The sequence below is a fragment of the Littorina saxatilis genome, linkage group LG4 (assembly GCF_037325665.1).
Source record: "Littorina saxatilis isolate snail1 linkage group LG4, US_GU_Lsax_2.0, whole genome shotgun sequence".
NCBI lineage: Eukaryota > Metazoa > Mollusca > Gastropoda > Littorinimorpha > Littorinidae > Littorina > Littorina saxatilis.
Window position 1 is genome coordinate 68,536,932 of NC_090248.1, and position 21,542 is coordinate 68,558,473.

General features: G+C 43.3%; 1 protein-coding gene across 3 annotated transcripts in view; it reads right to left on the reverse strand.

Annotated features, from left to right (window-relative positions):
- Positions 1-1,700: 1,700 nt before the first annotated feature.
- Positions 1,701-21,542, reverse strand: part of LOC138965478 (isoleucine--tRNA ligase, cytoplasmic-like) — a 47,111-nt gene continuing 27,269 nt past the window's right edge. For all 3 annotated transcript variants that reach the window (XM_070337644.1, XM_070337641.1, XM_070337642.1), the window contains exons 20-29: positions 20,799-20,890; positions 20,106-20,183; positions 15,398-15,622; positions 12,248-12,331; positions 7,924-8,217; positions 7,474-7,569; positions 6,439-6,606; positions 4,949-5,239; positions 4,140-4,412; positions 1,701-3,291 (exon numbers count right to left, since the gene is read on the reverse strand). In XM_070337644.1, coding sequence (XP_070193745.1) covers positions 3,163-3,291; positions 4,140-4,412; positions 4,949-5,239; positions 6,439-6,606; positions 7,474-7,569; positions 7,924-8,217; positions 12,248-12,331; positions 15,398-15,622; positions 20,106-20,183; positions 20,799-20,890 — 1,730 coding nt within the window. In that variant the 3' untranslated portion in view covers positions 1,701-3,162. The remainder of the gene's footprint in view (positions 3,292-4,139; positions 4,413-4,948; positions 5,240-6,438; positions 6,607-7,473; positions 7,570-7,923; positions 8,218-12,247; positions 12,332-15,397; positions 15,623-20,105; positions 20,184-20,798; positions 20,891-21,542) is intronic.

Here is a 21,542-nt window from a genome sequence, read left to right on the forward strand (position 1 = left end):
CCTTTTATCTTACATGTGTTTCAGACAAATCCCTCGCTAGCGACTGGCCTTTTATCTTACATGTGTTTCAGACAAATCCCTCGCTAGCGACTGGCCTTTTATCTTACATGTGTTTCAGACAAATCCCTCGCTAGTGACTGGCCTTTTATCTTACATGCGGTTCAGACAAATCCCTCGCTAGTGACTGGCCTTTTATCTTACATGCGTTTCAGACAAATGCCTCGCTAGTGACTGGCCTTTTATCTTACAATCAATCAATCAATGAGGCTTATATCGCGCATATTCCGTGGGTACAGTTCTAGGCGCTCTGCAGTGATGCCGTGTGAGATGAAATTTTATACGGCCAGTAATTGCAGCCATTTCGGCGCATATTTACCTTTCACAGCCTATTATTCCAAGTCACACGGGTATAGGTAGACAATTATTAACTGTGCCTAAGCAATTTTGCCAGGAAAGACCCTTTTGTCAATCGTGGGATCTTTAACGTGCACACCCAATGTAGTGTACACGGGGGGAGAGTTCGGACACCGAAGAGAGTCTGCACACAAAGTTGACTCTGAAATAAATTTCCGCCGAACCTGGGATCGAACTCACGCTGACAGCGGCCAACTGAACACAAATCCAGCGCGCTACCAACTGAGCTATATCCCCGCCCATGTGTTTCAGACAAATCCCTCGCTAGTGACTGGCCTTTTATGTTACATGGTGAAGTTTGCTTCACTAAAAGCAACAAGGGTGTTCACTCTTTTCACAACCCACACAACCCGACAGGTATTGTTGAACTCGGTCTATTTAACTGGATTAATGAGACATCAATTCCTTATTGTGAAATTTTAAGTTTATCTTGAAAGTGTCCTCAAACTTCAGATTGCTTATAAAATGTTTTCAGAAAGAGTTTAGATTCCATATGCACCCCTGTGCATATATCAGTCTTGTGTGTGAGTGGGTGCAAGAGTGACACAGAGAGAGAGAGAGAGAGTGTGCGTGAGTGTGTGTGTGTGAGTGAGAGAGAGTGAGTGCGTGTGTGTGTGAAAGAAGGTATAAAACGCGACTTGTATTAATCATCTGTAAAAGCTTATGGAAATATCATTACAGTACATTGCATTACACTCTACCCACACAAATAATATGCAAAAACATTCAATGGAAATGCCGATTTAACATTTAGAAGAAGTGAGAGGGTGTGTGAACTTGTTTGATGTCACCCAGACATAATGGATACGGACACGATACGATTTCATTTAGTCCTGTGAGGTTACCCTTATGGAAATTCGGGCTGCTTTCTCCCTGGGGAAAGCAAGCTGCCATACATTCTACGGCACTACCAATTTTTTTTCTTTTCCTGCATGCGTGTATTCATGTTTTCAAGCCCTGAGGTTTTCGCTTTGAACTTGGGATCTTTATCGTGCGCATGCATGCACACAGGGGTGTTTGGCCATCAAGGCGAGTCTGCACTGAGTTGACTCTGGGAAATAAATCCCTTGCCGAACGTGGGGATCGAACCCACACCGATAGCGACAACTGGTTTTGAAGCCAGCACCACTTTCGACTGAGCTATTTCCCCGCTATTGTTAATGATAAAGTATTGTGTGTACTTCAACACTCCACACACACGCCATATCTCAACATCACATCTAATCCTCAGACCCTAAGAGACAGGACAGAGAAAAGCACAATGCTCACAACACAACTCAAGTAAATAATGATCTGTCAGGTTTGTTATTCATTCATTCATTCAGTAAGGAAAATTATTTCCCTCGCAGGTTTTGACACAATTTCAAAAATAAATAAATGAATATAGAGCTGGAGCAATGACAAGGAAGGTGCTGTAGAATGTTAGGAATTCAGGACAACTGCAGCAAATCATTTAAATATATAATAAACCTCTGCTAACCATTTAATTAATATTAATATACACTGTGTACCAACATAAATACAATCTAAAACTACACTCAATCATGCAAATCATAAAAATCTGAGTTTATAAACCAGTTTAGAGATGAAATGGTCATACATGAATGTGTGAAAGTATTCTCTCTTATGTGCAAAACAACCAAGCAAAGAATCTATTGAGTGTGTTCTAAGAAGCATTATTTCCTTCAGTCCCTCTAGTTTGCCAAACTTTTCTGTAACCGACGATACACAAAATAAGACAAAATACAACCAAACAACAAAGATGCCAATAAATTATTACTGAAGACGTCTCTGTTGGGCTGTGGAGAATATATTTCTTCAGATATTCCTCCTATCCTTTTTAATTATCCCTAACACTGGTAGTGTAAAAACTATTAGAGTACATGTACTTTGTTTGCTTCAGTCGCAAGTTCATCACTGTTTCTATGAATAATAACTCGTTAATATTTAGTCCAATGCTGGACTATTACAACAAGTTCATCACTGTTTCTATGAATAATAACTCGTTAATATTTAGTCCAATGCTGGACTATTACAACAAAACAAAACAAAAGTTTCTGCAAGCAAATCACCACATCAGAAGTCAATGCTAAGCCTACAAATCCCCCCCCCCCCCCTCCCCCAAAACCAACACATACTGCATTTTCCCTGTTGTATAATCCACAATTGCACGTGGCTGTGGAAGAACCCTGAATGCAGGCAAATTAATTAGTATTCATCGTTTCACAAACAAATCACTACATCAGAGGTCAGCTGGCAAGACCTAAGACTGAACTCATCAAATCACTTAACACGATTGCTGTTTCCAACAAAACCCGATGTGTCCCTGTGGAGAAGCAGAGCAGGACACCCACCACATCCTACAAGACTGCGGGAACTTCCAGTTGTTGAGAAGGAAGATGTGGCCGGAGCCGACCCCCATCCAGGATAAGCTGTACGGCACGGCGGCGTCCCTGCAGATGACCACTACATTTCTCAATTGGACTGGTCTCCACGTGTAGCGGCAACAAGAAGAAGAAGAATAAATAACCTCAAACATGCTGTTTTCAACAAAAGAGAGAGAAAAAATAACAACACTAAACATGCATGCCGTTAACAACAAAAGAAAATTAAAAAAATTAAAAACACAGCAAAAGTAAACTTTTGAGTCCTTCATGTTGAAATGTCACTGGCAGCATCACAAGAACACGCTAAGTCACTAGTGGCATCGCAAGCACATGGTAAGTCCCTAGAGGTGTGACAAGCACATCATAGCACGTAGAGCTGCTTGGAATGCAGGGACAGAAGGTCGACAGAGTCCACCTTGACTGCATCCTTCTTGTCCCGAGACTGGCTCAACACAACAGCTTTGCTGTTGAGGCCGTACACCGCTCGCACCTGGTAACAAACAACAAAATACAGTAAAACCTGCCCATAATGCCCACCCAAGGGACCGATCACAAGTTGTCGTTGTAGACAGGTGATTGCTATTAACAGGTGGTCGCTATGGGAAGGTGAATTATATTGGGGAACAAAACTTGTCTAGGGTTGGTCGATGTGTGCAGGTGATTGCTATTAACAGGTGGTCGCTATGGGAAGGTGAATTATATTGGGGAACAAAACTTGTCTGGGGTTGGTCGATGTGTGCAGGTGATTGCTATTAACAGGTGGTCGATGTGTGCAGGTGATTGCTATTAACAGGTGGTCAGGTTGGACTGTAGCATGATGGCATTGGAGGGAAAATTTAACTTTAACTTATGACCTCAAGTCTTGAAATTTACTTCAGAAAACATTTTGCTTCTACATGTATCAGTTTTATTCACATTTCATGATTATGTTTGAACCTATGTGCTTCAGAGAACAGACATTTCCGTGACCAATAGTTAGACACATGTGTATGCCTTGCATGCAATTCCTGCTCTGCATGTGCATTTACGTATGCATACATGTGTGCATAATATGTATGTTTTCCTGCGTGTTTCTCTGTCTGTATGTCACTGGTGCTATCGTCTAGAAAAAGCGAACGAAAAGAAAAAGAAGACTGGTGCTATCTCTTCTGAATAATTCTCACCTGATCCAGAAGTTCAGAAGCAGTACAGGTGCATCCCCTGGGTTTTTCCAGAAGGACGTGTGTGCATAATATGTACAGATGTTGTCCTTCTTGTTCGTCTTTCTGTATGTTACTGGTGCTATCTCTTTTTAATATCTGTATGTTACTGGTGCTATCTCTTTTTAATCATTCTCACCTGGTCCAGGAGTTCAGAAGCGGAACAGGTGCATCCCCTGGGGTTTTCCAGAAGTAGCGTCGCCTTCTTGCCACCAGACTCCACGTTAGCAAAGTGACACACCGGAGATTTGAGACTGCTCTCCGTCACGTTTCCGTTGTTTGTGGTGGCCGTACTGACGTAGAGCGTCTTTCCCGCCACGTTTCCCAGTTTTGCCCCACCCACAGCCTTGCTCAGCTTGGCGTCTTCAAAGACTTGCACATTTCTTCCTCTGAGGCCAAACGCCGACTGCACCTGGAGAGGAAGAATAGTTGATGTGTACTTCATGCGCAGACACATTTAAATATACACACACACACACATGACCCACTTGGGTGAAGATAATGTGTTTATCTTAGCAGACTGAATTGTCTTCACTGAAAATACTGGGGTTTTTTTCAAACTGTAGAGCCACATGCTGTTGAACAACAGCAGTGAGTTGGACACTTCATGCAGATGTTTTCAGTCGCAGCATCACAAACAAACAAAAAACATAACAAAAATGAAAAAAAGTTATAATTGTGTGTTGACTTGTGATTGTAAAGTCCAACCTGCCCTGGCGACCAACTCTTGGTCATGGCCACCTTCCCATTACAACCATCCCCAACATCCCCTCATGGCCACCTTCGCATTACAACCATCCCCAAGATCCCCTCAACACTTCTCCCCATACATAATTCACATTTTCATAACGACCACCTGTCTACAAGGACAACTTGATTTGGTCCCTGGGGTGGTCATTACACAGGTTCCACTGTAGCAACTTGTCAGGCCTCTTTAAGTGGACCTACCTGAGCCAGCAGCTGGTCAGCAGACAGACCATGTTGACCGGCAGGGTTTTCCAGCAGCACTGTGGCCTGAGTCCCCGTCCTCCCCTCGCCGGCCGTCAGGTCGCCGCACAGCTGGACGTTGACAAACTTCACGCATGGCTGCACACCGTTAACTACCGGAGCGGGGGAGAGCGAGGGTGTGGATTTGGCTTTCCCTGCGCCTGATTTTGACGTAGGCTGAGCAGCTGCGGTTGATGCTGGTGGCGCTGAGGGTGTGCCTGTGAGCGTCATGTCTAGCGTATGGTTCTTGATCTGAAAGCAGTTCATCGTGAGAAAATTGTTCTGCAGCTGTCTGGAGACTATCCCTTCTTTCCTGTTATGAGGCAGCAGGGTCTCTAGTGTTACCATTGTTACATATGCCTACTTACTTAACCTTTTTGTAAAAGTGAGTACGGTTTTCTCGCTTGCATTTTCTTCTCTTCTTCTCAAGTGTAAAGATCTACTGTATTGGGGACATGTTTACACGTAACCAACATTACTTTCATTATTTACAAAATCCCAAGATCAATATTGGTGTTCTCCTGGGGTTTTTTTTTTTACACTTCTATATCCCTTTGTCTATTGAAAGGAAGTCCACAACTACAGCTACTGCTGCCCTGACAAACAAGAAGAGCAAACGCTCGATCGAGTCACTTTCGCAGTTCTGAATATTATATGAGGCATCAGATGGACAGGAAGAAATTGCTATTCACAACACAATACAGATGTAAATAATTTGATGTAAAGAATAATCCTATAAAGTTTGAATCAAATCCGATGAATAGTTTCAGAGATATGATATTTCAATTTTTTTCCTTCAAGACATACCTGTGACCTTGAAAAAGGTCAAAGGTCACCAAAGCAGACGTCAAAGTGTAGAGGTCACTGGGAGTCACGTTCACATAAAATTTGAGCCCGGTCACTTTTATAGTTTCCGAGAAAAGCCCAACGTTAAGTTGTGTGTTGCCGAACAGAAAAGGCTAGTTATCTCCCTTGTTTTTCTGATAACGTTCGTAAAAGGCTACAGATGTAAATACTTTGATGTAAAGAATAATCCTACAAAGTTTCAATCACATCCGATGAACTTTGTCAAAGATATAAAATGTCTAATTTTTCCTTTGACGCTGACCTGTGACCTTGAAAAAGGTCAAAGGTCAACGAAACCATCGTTAAAGTGTAGAGGTCATTGGAGGTCACGACTAAACAAAATATGAGCCCGATCGCTTTGATAGTTTCCGAGAAAAGTCCAACGTTAAGGTGGTGTCTACGGACGGACGGCCGGCCGGACGGCCGGCCGGACAGACTAACACTGACCGATTACATAGAGTCACTTTTTCTCAAGTGACAAAAAAACTCACACTAGAAATCAGAAAGTTTTCCAAGACAACTTACGCTGTGAACCAGCCCTTTGTGCAAGACGCGGGAGACCCCTCAATAACATTGTCTTATTATTGTCTCGGCCAAATACTTACAGTCATAGCTTCAGCGATGATGACGTTCTCAGAGGGCGGCACTGGGTAGAGTTTCAGCGGCTGCTTGGTTGTGGCTAGGATGAAGTCGGAGAACTCACGGATGATACGCCCCAGGTCTTCAGACGCCTTGTAGTACACTGTTATCTCGTCTGACGGCTGAACCTTGGCCTGTCAGTCAGGAATGTACATGTACTATTATTATTAATCGTAACCACTACTTCTATCCTTGTAGTACACTGTTATCTCGTCTGACGGCTGAAGCTTGGCCTGTCAGTCAGGAATGTACATGTACTATTATTATTAATCGTAACCACTACTTCTATCCTTGTAGTACACTGTTATCTCGTCTGACGGCTGAAGCTTGGCCTGTCAGTCAGGAATGTACATGTACTATTATTATTAATCGTCACCACTACTTGTATCCTTGTAGTACACTGTTATCTCGTCTGACGGCTGAACCTTGGCCTGTCAGTCAGGAATGTACTATTGTTAATAATCGTCACCAAAACTTTTGTTCAATCCAAACAAGACTAAAAGAGTTTTAAAATGCGGCAATGACCCCATGGAATGACCCCATGCAATGACCCCATGGAAGCGACGCCACATAGTGAAAGGAGAGTGAACATTTTGAGGTTGACTCAGTGTAAGGACGAACCTTGGATGAAGCCACATCAGGAGATTGCCTTAAAATACTACCTGCTGGAAACTGCCAAATGAAAGTTGTGTAGATGGGCTGACACCCTGTGGACCAGCCAAGTGTTTCTACATAGATAGAGCCCTTTCACGGCAGGTATACTTTGATTCAAATCCCTAAACAGATAGACTGTTAACATTCCAACATTCAGAATCCAACAACAAGAATAGTATCCTATTGGCAACGCCTTGGCAGAAATCAAAAACCATTATTAGAGGAGTTTTGAATAAAAAACAAACAAGAAAGAAAAATACATTTTAGAGGAGTTTTGTTCAGCTCATATTAATCATATTAATACGGGGGGGCAGACCGCTGCATCTTTTACTGCCCCCTGCTCTCACCTTCTTCCTGAGTCGCTGCACCCTGTTGATGACCTCCCTGGCCACCCCCTCGTCCAACATGGACTGGTCCGGGCTGACGTCCAGTAACACCAACACCTGCAGCAAGAGAGAGATCACACAAAAATCAACATACAAACTAACAGAAAGAACCTTTCGAGGTTCATGCATGAAAGTAAATGATAATAAATGTGAGTGTCTAAAAAGACAAGGTTGATGAATTACGCAGAAACTACATTATGGAATGTTTACTCCGGCCTAGAGCTGCAGACAAACAAAATACCCAAACACAGTTTTCAAAGAAAGAGTTCAGCTCACATCAGTTTACCATCATACTAAGGCTGAGACTATTTCAAAGCTGCGAATTGAAATTCCTTCTCTTATTGCTGAATTTCATCATAATCATTAGAATCACTTCATTCCACACAAATCCTCTGCAAGCAGGTCTCTCACCTTTCCATCAGAATGTGCTTCGTACTGATGACCTTCCCCTTGACCCTTCTTCTCGGAGACGCTGAACATCACACGCAGGTCCTCTGTCTCAAGGTCATACCCTTTGACCTTGACTGTTCCTGTCTGGAGGAAGGCAGTAAGCTGCGAATCGGAGAGGCCACGGATCTCCTCGGACACGGCCTTGAACTCTCCCTTGAGCTTTGACCCTAGGACCTTGTGGTCAGGTTCTGCTTTCAGCTGCACTCCGTACTTTTCCTTGTCAGTGGTGGTGGTCAGAGTTCGCACGTTCAACTCCTGGGGAACATAATGAAGGACACATTTTACATAACATAATGAAGGACACATTTTACAATCAGCTTGAATGAAAACACAACAGATTTACCAGCAAGAAAGCATAATCTACCAGTAGACACCAGTAGACACCATAATCTACCAGTAGACAAGAAAGCATAATCTACCAGTAAACACCAGTAGACACCATAATCTACCAGTAGACACCCTGACATGAATTTGAAAAACACTTGCACAGACGAAGCACATGCACGCAATTAAATACATAAATAACAAAGCACTAAACAAATTAATCAACAACAAAAATGAATGAAATTTTCAAACAGACCATTATTTTACAAACTTCTCTCCTACTGATAATCGAAAATTTTAAGAATAAATTTTCATTTGATTAATATACTTACCCGAATCACATAAAGCATTGACCGAGATGCTAAGGTCTGAAAAGCGCTACCCGTCTAAGGGAAGCAACCCCACCACAAAAAAGTGTAAATGGAGCCTTCGTTTGTTCTCATCTTTCCTACAATGGAACCCGCCTACCAAGCCCCCCCCCCCCCCCCCCCCCCCCCCCTTCCCCCCCCCCCCCCCCCCTACAATTTTAGACTTCCTCTGTTTTAAGACCTTGCTGTTTATCTGTTCATAGCCTCTGTAAATTTACCTTTGTTTTAACACTTTCTACCCCACCTATGTTGACACATTTTTTTTTTTAGCCGCGAACAGCTGTGCTGCAGCAGGTCACTCAGAATTGTAGTAACTGTGTAGTAACTGTGTATCAACAAGCTGGAATGCAGGCGTTAGATCGACGTTACAGGAAGCGACTGAAGCTAACAGTCTGAGCGGATATATCTGTACCGGGTCAGATAGAGCCATATGAGTAGGTATGGATATGACTAAGTGCCAAAAGGTGCTCACAGAACAGAAGACGACTTTGTTTTACAATAAAAATGTTTCTAAAAACGTGTGTCTGCTGAAAATTGGTGTGTGTGTGGATGAATGTGCGAAGAGATAGTGGACATAATTTCGTGTGTCTGACTTGAACGGTTTTGAAGTTATCTTTGTTTAAAGTCAAAAATAACGCCAAAACCGGCCATCTGAAAAAGGACATCGTGATACCTCGTGTTTTGAATATGCCACAGAAAAATAACAAGAAGCACAAATGAATTGCATTTAGTTTGATTGAATGCCTGAAACATCGCTTTACAGACGAGACCAAACGTCAAATCTAAATCTCGAGAGAATTTTTTTTTTTCGATAACCGAATTTTAAGGTGTCGCACGCAAGATGATTCGTCATCACGGCATACATTTTTCAATCGCAGATATTTACTAAATTTCTTTTTCAAAAACTCTGGAATTGATGTCGACACGTCAAGCGATAACGGTGTATCAAACTGCTGTCTTTCAAGTAATCCAGCAAAGACTGCAGAACTTTTGAACAGCATTTTTGAAAACGATTTGAAAATTTCGTCATATCTTGCGTGCGACAAAATGTTCGGTAATTAACGGTTATTTTCTTTTAAAAACAAAATTTACATGTACAAAGATCTACTTCATTTACGGAACCACGTGACACATTCTGTGTTCAAAATTTGTGAAGAAATCACGAACCACGATTGCGCTATCAAGTGTTGAAATTATGTCCTCAACATCTTTTCAGATCTTGCGTGCGACACCTTCTTGCGTTCAACATAAAATGTCACTACCTTATCGAGTTTAATGGGTAAAACTAACTATTTGTTGTCTTAGTTTAATCTTCTTAATTAAAAGCGTAATAAAACCGAACTTCTAAGATGAATTTTAATTGAGATTAGCGAAAGAGCGGGCACGCAAGTCGACCTTAAAGTAAAAGAATGATAACACGAGCGTTTGTCGTGTTGTCTTGCGTGCAACACATTGTCCAAAAAGGAAAATGTATATTTTTCTCAGACGTTTTTTAAGTTGAAACCTTGAAACTTCACACACATTTGGGGTTTAATCGCCCCCATGCATGGTAAAAGTCTTGTTGACCCTTGTCAGATTTCAAGGTCACGGCTGGGTCACATGTGGTTCAGAAAACGGATGAAACATATTTTTTCAGAGATTTTTGAAGCTAGAACCTTCAAACTTCAAACAACGCTTTTGCTTAATGATTGTTCAACATGGAGAATTCAAGGTTGATCCTTGAGAAATGTGAAGGTCATAGCAGGGTCTCGTGTGGGTAAAAAAAAAACATAACCTTTTTCTCAGAGTTTTTCAAAGCAAGAACCTTGAAAGTTCACATTTTTGGGCTTAATAGCCTCCATACACGGTTAAAGTCTTGTTGACCTTTGTCGAATCTCAAGGTCACATGGGCAAATCAAAAACACGAAAATGCATCATTATCTCAGTTGTTTTTAAAGGGAGAGCCTTCAAACATCACACAACTCTCAACTCCGACTTAAAGAAGTTAAGGTAGATCCTTGTCACATGTCAAGGTCACAGAAAGGTCTCGTACGGGTAAAACAAACAAAACAAACAGATAATATTCATTTTTTCAGCTTTGTTGTTAGCTAGAATAGAGGCACATGCCACCATTCCATTCAACATGACTCATAGAAATGTATGATGTATGACGTAATTGCATTGTGTGTAATGACGCGGCTGCCTCTGTAGTTATTCCAGCCTTTGAAGAAATGGCGTTTTTCCTTGCTTGGACACATTTTTCCTTTTCTTGGATGTTTCAGGAGTTTGGGTGAGTTTGGTGTATATGGTTGAACACAATTTAAAATTTGCATAAAAGTGTATTAAATTAAACAGTGGTAGCCAGTCTCATCTGTTGTGTCGACAATTTAATCTCTTTTGTGTGACCTCAACTTGACCCCTCTGAATGCTCTCAATCATGGAAATTGACCACACTTTGATTATAACCAAACAACATCAAAACTTTGGAATGTGTGAAGTTTCAAAGGTGTTGCTTAAAAGGCGTTCGTGAAAATGACAATTGTATGTGTCTGACTTCAATGCGACCCCGCTGCGACCTTGACGTTTGATTTTATCAACCAGACTTTCATCATGTGTGAATGACTTCAAACACTATAAAACTAGTTGAAGAAATTGACAATTTTTCAAAGTTTAAGCCAGATGGCACTGCTGTGACCTTGAAATTTGACAAACATTAACCAGGCGGTCACCTTTTTTTAGAAAATATCCTTAAAGGATCTTTAACCTTACTGTGACCTTGGAATTTGATGAGGTTTAATTTAACTTGCGTAGTGTGCCAAGTTTCAAGGCCCTAGCTTCAAAAACATATGAGAAAACCTCATTGAAAAATGTATATGTTTGACCTCAACGCGACCCTGCTGTGACCTTGACTTTTTCAACCAGACTTTAATCGTGTGTGAACATTATACACTAGAACTGTGTGTATTTTCAAAGCTCGTGCTATAAACGCGCTGAATAAATTGAAAATATTCCACATTTGGACCAGATGTGACCCCGCTGTGACCTTGAACTTTGACAAAGATTAACCAGCAGGTCACTTTTAATGAGGTTTTATAAAAATGCTGAAAGTATGTGAAGTATGTAAAGTCTAACTGATCTAGTATTAAAACATGTAAGACGTGACAACGACAATTTTCCAGTTTGCAAAGGAAATTTAACCTCGCTGTGACCTTGAAATTCAATGTTGTTTAATGTGATGTGCACCATACCTGGAGGTCATTATACTTTGGTTGTGTGCCAAGTTTCAAAGCCCTAGCTTTAAAAACGTGCGAGATAACCTTAATGCTATGACTCAGTGCCGTTTTGAATGATATAACGAACAAAATTATCGTTATTTGTAAAATCATTTGGGTAAATTTATCTTTTCTTTTCGTAATTGGGTTCCAGCATCTGTTGTCTTAACAAAAATCACAATATCAGTCGTGTTTGTCAACTTTTATTTTTTAGCCCCTTTGCCCGCTTTTCGTGCGCACCTTTTGGCACTTAGTCATATATCCATAGCTGGGAGACAATGAGTTAAGACGTGATTTTCTCCTATTTGTGGAGGTCCTAAAAGGGGGTTCCACTGTACTGACCTCCAGGATGTATGTTTCCAGGGAGCGGATGTCCTCCAGAGCCTTGGGGTCGTTGGAGATGGCCACCACCTCCTTCAGGGGGTACTGCAAGGCACGAAAGACAGATTACAAAAGATGAATTTTTTTTTCTGATTTAAGAATTGTCGGTTATTGGAACTTTTAATTATTGAAAAAACATTACATTTACAGTGCATCAACCCAGTGGTCTAAGTAGACAGACAAACACTTACGATACAGAATCAAAAAACAAGAAAGGTAGCTTGTTGGAACGTTTGTTATTTTTTTATTCTGAATTTTGGAACGTTGGCAGTCTCTTTGTTTTTGGATTTACTTACGATACCGAAAATAAGTTCCTTATTTGTATCATAACATTTTGTTTTTGCATGCAAGATTCATCAAGGATTTTGAGATAAGTTCATTATTTGTATCATAACATTTTGAGATAAGTTCATTATTTGTATCATAACATTTTGAGATAATTCATTATTTGTATCATAACATTTTGAGATAATTCATTATTTGTATCATAACATTTTGAGATAATTCATTATTTGTATCATAAGTGTTTGGCTGTCCGTCTACTTTAAACCACAGAGTCAACGTACTGTAAATGTAACATTTTGTTTTGTCAACAATGAAACATTCCAATGACCTATGACCTACAATTCTTGTTTTTTATTCTAAATCATGGAATGTTTGCAGTCTATCTGATTTGGGATTACAAGTGATGAAAAACCTTGCGTTACGACACACTTCCTCTGCCATCTTCAAGAAAGTTTCCTGGATGACTGCTATGTATGGAAACATTTTTGATACCATGAACAACATTAGATGTATAGGTAATCTTCCATGGTTTGATTTGCTCTTGGCACATGGTCTGCCAGAGAGCTTTTGAATCTCCCCTGAAATTTGGTGTCAGGCATAGTCTCATGCATCTATGCAGTTTTTCCACACTTTAACACAAAATTGAGCGAGGGAGAGAGGGAGAGGCAGAGAGAACTCGAACTCAAAAACTTTATTACGGAAGGATAAGAGCATTAGGTCCATGTGGTCCTTTATTACAAGAGGGAGAGAGAGGGGGAGAAATAGAGAGAGAGAGAGGGAGGGGGACAGAGAGAGAGACAAAGAGAATGAGAGCAAAAGAGAGGGAGGGAGAGACAGAGAGAGAGTGCAAGTAAGAGAGACAGACGAATGAATGAAGGAAAGAAATAAAGAGAATGAGGGAGGTAGAGAGGGAGGGAGGGGGGAGAGAGAGGGAGGGGGAGAGAGACAAAGAGAATGAGGGAGGTAGAGAGAGAGGGAGGGGGGAGAGAGGGGGAGGGGGGAGAGAGAGAGAGACAAAGAGAATGAGGGAGGTAGAGAGGGAGGGAGGGGGGAGAGAGAGGGAGGGGGAGAGAGAGAGACAAAGAGAATGAGGGAGGTAGAGAGAGAGGGAGGGGGGCGAGAGAGGGAGGGGGAGAGAGAGAGACAAAGAGAATGAGGGAGGTAGAGAGAGGGAGGGGGGCGAGAGAGGGAGGGGGAGAGAGAGAGACAAAGAGAATGAGGGAGGTAGAGAGAGAGGGAGGGGGGAGAGAGAGGGAGGGGGGAGAGAGAGAGAGACAAAGAGAATGAGGGAGGTAGAGAGAGGGAGGGGGGAGAGAGAGGGAGACAAAGAGAATGAGGGAGGGAGAGAGAGGGAGGGGGGCGAGAGAGGGAGGGGGAGAGAGAGAGACAAAGAGAATGAGGGAGGTAGAGAGAGAGGGAGGGGGGAGAGAGAGGGAGGGGGAGAGAGAGAGAGACAAAGAGAATGAGGGAGGTAGAGAGAGAGGGAGGGGGGAGAGAGAGGGAGGGGGAGAGAGAGAGAGACAAAGAGAATGAGGGAGGTAGAGAGAGGGAGGGGGGAGAGAGAGGGAGGGGGACAGAGAGAGAGACAAAGAGAATGAGGGAGGTAGAGAGGGAGGGAGGGGGAGAGAGGGAGGGAGAGAGAGGGAGGGGGAGAGAGAGGGAGGGGGACAGAGAGAGAGACAAAGAGAATGAGGGAGGTAGAGAGAGAGGGAGGGGGAGAGAGGGAGGGAGAGAGAGGGAGGGGGAGAGAGAGGGAGGGGGACAGAGAGAGAGACAAAGAGAATGAGGGAGGTAGAGAGAGAGGGAGGGGGAGAGAGGGAGGGAGAGAGAGGGAGGGGGAGAGAGAGGGAGGGGGACAGAGAGAGAGACAAAGAGAATGAGGGAGGTAGAGAGAGGGAGGGGGGAGAGAGAGGGAGGGGGACAGAGAGAGAGACAAAGAGAATGAGGGAGGTAGAGAGAGAGGGAGGGGGGGAGAGAGAGGGAGGGGGGAGAGAGAGAGACAAAGAGAATGAGGGAGGTAGAGAGAGAGGGAGGGGGGAGAGAGAGGGAGGGGGACAGAGAGAGAGACAAAGAGAATGAGGGAGGTAGAGAGAGAGGGAGGGGGGAGAGAGAGGGAGGGGGGAGAGAGAGAGACAAAGAGAATGAGGGAGGGAGAGAGAGAGGGAGGGGGGAGAGAGAGAGACAAAGAGAATGAGGGAGGGAGAGAGAGGGAGGGGGAGAGAGAGGGAGGGGGAGAGAGAGGGAGGGGGACAGAGAGAGAGACAAAGAGAATGAGGGAGGTAGAGAGAGAGGGAGGGGGAGAGAGAGAGAGACAAAGAGAATGAGGGAGGGAGAGAGAGGGAGGGGGAGAGAGAGGGAGGGGGAGAGAGAGGGAGGGGGACAGAGAGAGAGACAAAGAGAATGAGGGAGGGAGAGAGAGGGAGGGGGAGAGAGAGGGAGGGGGACAGAGAGAGAGACAAAGAGAATGAGGGAGGGAGAGAGAGGGAGGGGGAGAGAGAGGGAGGGGGAGAGAGAGGGAGGGGGACAGAGAGAGACAAAGAGAATGAGGGAGGTAGAGAGGGAGGGAGGGGGACAGAGAGAGAGACAAAGAGAATGAGGGAGGGAGAGAGAGGGAGGGGGGCGAGAGAGGGAGGGGGACAGAGAGAGAGACAAAGAGAATGAGGGAGGTAGAGAGAGAGGGAGGGGGGGAGAGAGAGCACGCAAGATAGAAAAAAGAATAAATGAATGTAAGAAATGAACAGAGAGAGAGTGGGAAAGCTGGGTGGCTCCAGACCCCAATAGAAAGGCAACAAATAAAATCAAACTGCCTCCAACGTCCACCCCTACCTTGACAGGCAGTGTTGCCCTGTCCCTGATGACTCGGCCCAGCTCGATGACGGTCTGCATGCGTGACACGGCCGACTCGATCTCCGTGTGGATCAAGTCTTCCCTGGCCTTGGGCAGCATCAGGAAGTGAACGCTGCGAGTGTCGTCTTTGCTGGTTTCATCTTTGGCCAGTAGGTGGCGCATGTTTTGGTACATGAGATCTGTCAGGAAGGGCGTGAAGGGAGCCTGGAAAGGGAGAAGGATGCAAACATGAATCTTGTTCTACAATGAGAAAGGATGGTCTTACACAGTGAAAACGGTAACATTCCACGAACCATTCACCCAAAACATACACGTCAAAGTACCATTGAAGCTATTCTTACATTATCTTAGCTTCTCCAACACAGATATCACTTAACTTTGTAACTCGTTTTAGACAATATTAATCCCCGTATGATAAGAATAGCAGGAAGTTTAATAATTACGCAAACTTTTCCGACATTTTCGGATGTTCTTACTTCGTATGTTTTATGTTTGTTGTTGTCATATGTTGTTTGGTTGTTTAAGAGTAGAAGACCCACACTTTTTCATCCATTGTTAAATGTATGGACAATAAATTATCTTGCGTCTTATCTTAATCCCCTTCTGCCACAGACACGTGACAGGTTGACACAGACACGTGATAGGTTGACACAGACACGTGATAGGTTGACACAGACACGTGATAGGTTGACACAGACATGTGATAGGTTGACACAGACATGTGATAGGTTGACACAGACACGTGATAGGTTGACACAGACACGTGATAGGTTGACACAGACACGTGATAGGTTGACACAGACACGTGATAGGTTGACACAGACATGTGATAGGTTGACAGAGACAGGTTGACACAGACATGATAGGTTGACACAGACACGTGATAGGTTGACACAGACATGTGATAGGTTGACACAGACACGTGATAGGTTGACACAGACATGTGATAGGTTGACAGAGACATGCGATAGGTTGACACAGACATGCGATAGGTTGACAGAGGCACGTGATAGGTTGACAGAGACACGTGATAGGTTGACACAGACACGTGATAGGTTGACACAGACATGCGATAGGTTGACACAGACACGTGACAGGTTGACACAGACATGCGATAGGTTGACACAGACACGTGATAGGTTGACACAGACATGCGATAGGTTGACACAGACACGTGATAGGTTGACACAGACATGTGACAGGTTGACACAGACACGTGATAGGTTGACACAGACATGCGATAGGTTGACACAGACATGTGATAGGTTGACACAGACATGTGATAGGTTGACACAGACACGTGACAGGTTGACACAGACATGCGATAGGTTGACACAGACATGTGATAGGTTGACACAGACATGTGACAGGTTGACACAGACACGTGACAGGTTGACACAGACATGTGATAGGTTGACACAGACACGTGATAGGTTGACACAGATACGTGACAGGTTGACACAGACACGTGACAGGTTGACACAGACATGTGATAGGTTGACACAGACACGTGATAGGTTGACACAGATACGTGACAGGTTGACACAGACACGTGACAGGTTGACACAGACATGTGATAGGTTGACACAGACACGTGACAGGTTGACACAGACATGCGATAGGTTGACACAGACACATGACAGGTTGACACAGACATGTGATAGGTTGACACAGACACGTGATAGGTTGACACAGACACGTGATAGGTTGACAGAGACATGTGATAGGTTGACAGAGACATGTGATAGGTTGACACAGATACGTGATAGGTTGACACAGACATGTGATAGGTTGACAGAGACACGTGATAGGTTGACACAGACATGTGATAGGTTGACACAGACACGTGCTAGGTTGACACAGACACGTGATAGGTTGACAGAGACACGTGATAGGTTGACACAGACATGTGATAGGTTGACACAGACACGTGCTAGGTTGACACAGACATGTGATAGGTTGACACAGATACGTGATAGGTTGACACAGACATGTGATAGGTTGACAGAGACACGTGATAGGTTGACACAGACATGTGATAGGTTGACACAGACATGTGATAGGTTGACACAGACACGTGCTAGGTTGACACAGACACGTGATAGGTTGACAGAGACACGTGATAGGTTGACAGAGACACGTGATAGGTTGACAGAGACATGTGATAGGTTGACAGAGACACGTGATAGGTTGACACAGACACATGATAGGTTGACACAGACACGTGATAGGTTGACACAGACATGTGATAGGTTGACACAGACATGTGATAGGTTGACACAGACACGTGCTAGGTTGACACAGACATGTGATAGGTTGACACAGATACGTGATATGTTGCCAGAGACATGTGATCGGTTGACAGAGACACGTGATAGGTTGACACAGACACGTGCTAGGTTGACACAGACACGTGATAGGTTAACACAGACACGTGATAGGTTGACACAGACACGTGATAGGTTGACACAGACATGTGATAGGTTGACACAGACACGTGCTAGGTTGACACAGACACGTGATAGGTTGACAGAGACACGTGATAGGTTGACAGAGACATGTGCTAGGTTGACACAGACACGTGATAGGTTGACACAGACACGTAATAGGTTGACACAGACACGTGATAGGTTGACACAGACATGTGATAGGTTGACACAGACATGTGATAGGTTGACACAGACACGTGCTAGGTTGACACAGACATGTGATAGGTTGACACAGATACGTGATATGTTGACAGAGACATGTGATAGGTTGACAGAGACACGTGATAGGTTGACACAGACATGTGATAGGTTGACACAGACATGTGATAGGTTGACACAGACACATGCTAGGTTGACACAGACACGTGATAGGTTGACAGAGACACGTGATAGGTTGACAGAGACACGTGATAGGTTGACAGAGACATGTGATAGGTTGACACAGACACGTGATAGGTTGACAGAGACATGTGATAGGTTGACAGAGACACGTGATAGGTTGACAGAGACACGTGATAGGTTGACACAGACACGTGCTAGGTTGACACAGACACGTGATAGATTGACACAGACACGTGATAGGTTGACACAGACACGTGATAGGTTGACACAGACATGTGATAGGTTGACACAGACACGTGCTAGGTTGACACAGACACGTGATAGGTTGACAGAGACATGTGATAGGTTGACAGAGACACGTGATAGGTTGACACAGACACGTGCTAGGTTGACAGAGACACGTGATAGGTTGACAGAGACATGTGATAGGTTGACAGAGACACGTGATAGGTTGACACAGACACGTGCTAGGTTGACACAGACACGTGATAGGTTGACACAGACATGTGATAGGTTGACACAGACATGTGATAGGTTGACACAGACACATGATAGGTTGACACAGACATGTGATAGGTTGACACAGACACATGATAGGTTGACACAGACATGTGATAGGTTGACACAGACACGTGCTAAGTTGACAGAGACACGTGATAGGTTGACAGACATGTGATAGGTTGACAGAGACACGTGATAGGTTGACAGAGACATGTGATAGGTTGACAGAGACATGTGATAGGTTGACAGAGACACGTGATAGGTTGACAGAGACACGTGATAGGTTGACCGAGACATGTGATAGGTTGACAGAGACAGGTTGACACAGACATGATAGGTTGACACTGACAGAGATATAAACCGTGTAGACAAGTAAACAGACCAAAGGATTACAAGAGAAATGGACACAAATAAAGAAAACATACAACCAAAAAGAATCACAACAAAGGAAGAGAACGTTACTTTACCATCACTTTGGTCATGGAGAAGAGAACGTTACTTTACCATCACTTTGGTCATGGAGAAGAGAACGTTACTTTACCATCACTTTGGTCATGGAGAAGAGAACGTTACTTTACCATCACTTTGGTCATGGAGAAGAAAACGTTACTTTACCATCACTTTGGTCATGGAGAAGAAAACGTTACTTTACCATCACTTTGGTCATGCAGAAGAAAACGTTACTTTACCATCACTTTGGTCATGGAGCAGAGAACGTTACTTTACCATCACTTTGGTCATGGAGCAGAGAACGTTACTTTACCATCACTTTGGTCATGGAGCAGAGAACGTTACTTTACCATCACTTTGGTCATGGAGCAGAGAACGTTACTTTACCATCACTTTGGTCATGGAGCAGAGAACGTTACTTTACCATCCCTTTGGTCATGGAGAAGAGAACGTTACTTTACCATCACTTTGGTCATGGAGAAGAGAACGTTACTTTACCATCACTTTGGTCATGGAGAAGAGAACGTTACTTTACCATCACTTTGGTCATGGAGAAGAGAACGTTACTTTACCATCACTTTGGTCATGGAGAAGAAAACGTTACTTTACCATCACTTTGGTCATGGAGAAGAGAACGTTACTTTACCATCACTTTGGTCATGGAGAAGAGAACGTTACTTTACCATCACTTTGGTCATGGAGAAGAAAACGTTACTTTACCATCACTTTGGTCATGGAGAAGAAAACGTTACTTTACCATCACTTTGGTCATGGAGAAGAAAACGTTACTTTACCATCACTTTGGTCATGCAGAAGAAAACGTTACTTTACCATCACTTTGGTCATGGAGAAGAAAACGTTACTTTACCATCACTTTGGTCATGCAGAAGAAAACGTTACTTTACCATCACTTTGGTCATGGAGAAGAGAACGGAGTAGAAAGATTCCAGCGCCTTGTGACAGTCAGCCACACCGCCTTCACCCTATAGGACAGAGAAAATCATAAAGTTCAGAGTATGCATCAATCAATCAATCAATCAATCAATCAATCACTGAAGCAATCAAATCAGTCTATGGATTTGTGAAGGCTAAAGCTATTTACTATCATTTCAGTGCCCCATATGGCTATTTGACCAATCAGGACCGATCCTAGCTGACCTGCTAATGTTATAACGGTCAGGCAGGGACACTTTTTATCAAGCTAAAAATAACAAAGACAAACACAAATTTGGAACCAAGAAAATCAGAGTGAGGCGGTCTCGTATGACCCCCTTCGCTTTTCCAGGCAAGAAACATCAATAACTGACCATCCCAAATTGACTTCAGCTTACCCCCTTCGCTTTTCCAGGCAAGAAACATCAATAACTGACCATCCCAAATTGACTTCAGCTTGCCGATGGACAGTTTTATCATGATGTGACCCCCTGAAGTAAGTAAGGACCATGTCTGATAAGCATATATACAGCCACAATAAAAAAAACTTCTTGCTTAAATGTCAGCCACCACCAACTCTCACTTTACTAAAGTACCCACAACGTAAAGAAACCCCATCCCATCACACGAAACTCAAAATCATGTCAATCAAGTGTAAAGTGTACCTTGAGCCTGCGTCGGTTCATGCGGACGTACCAGTTGGTCAGCTGGTCTACAAACTTGACCAGAGCAGGCATCACAGTGTACAGATGGTAGGCTGCACGCACAACAATGCAAACCACTTCAAGGGACAGCACATCCACGTCATCACAGAAGTTTGACATAACTCATGTTAGACAGCTTTTCAGCAGAAGGCCAACACTGATCATTTGTATTGTGAAATAGTGTTTATATTTGTACATGGTATGGATAAAAAGATGAAAGAATGTTAAATCATGTATTGTCCGTCATGTATTGTCCGTCATGTATTGTCCGTCATGTATTGTCCGTTCTATTTTTTAGAGAATATTTCTCATTGAGAACGATTTACTTAGTCTGAAGCACAAAAACATCAAAATCGCCAAGAATCGAGGTTGATGACGATATGTACCTAGGAACACCCTCTCCAATGTTCAATGGTACTCTGAACAACAGAAGTTAGTGTCCTGTTCACACAATGATACACTTGTTACTGTGTAAGCAATCCTGTAAAGCACGTCTGATCTAGCCAGGCTTTTACATAGGATAAGAGCATCTCTCCACTTGGGCACATAGTAAAATTAAACAACCTGGGTGCTTCCCGCACAGGGTAAGACTTGTGGGACTGGTCCTGCATTGACTTGTTTGCATCCTTAGTCACAACGCCATAAGCAAAGGCTACTCTTGCATGTTGATAAACAAGTATGAGATGTTTAACATGTGCAATCATC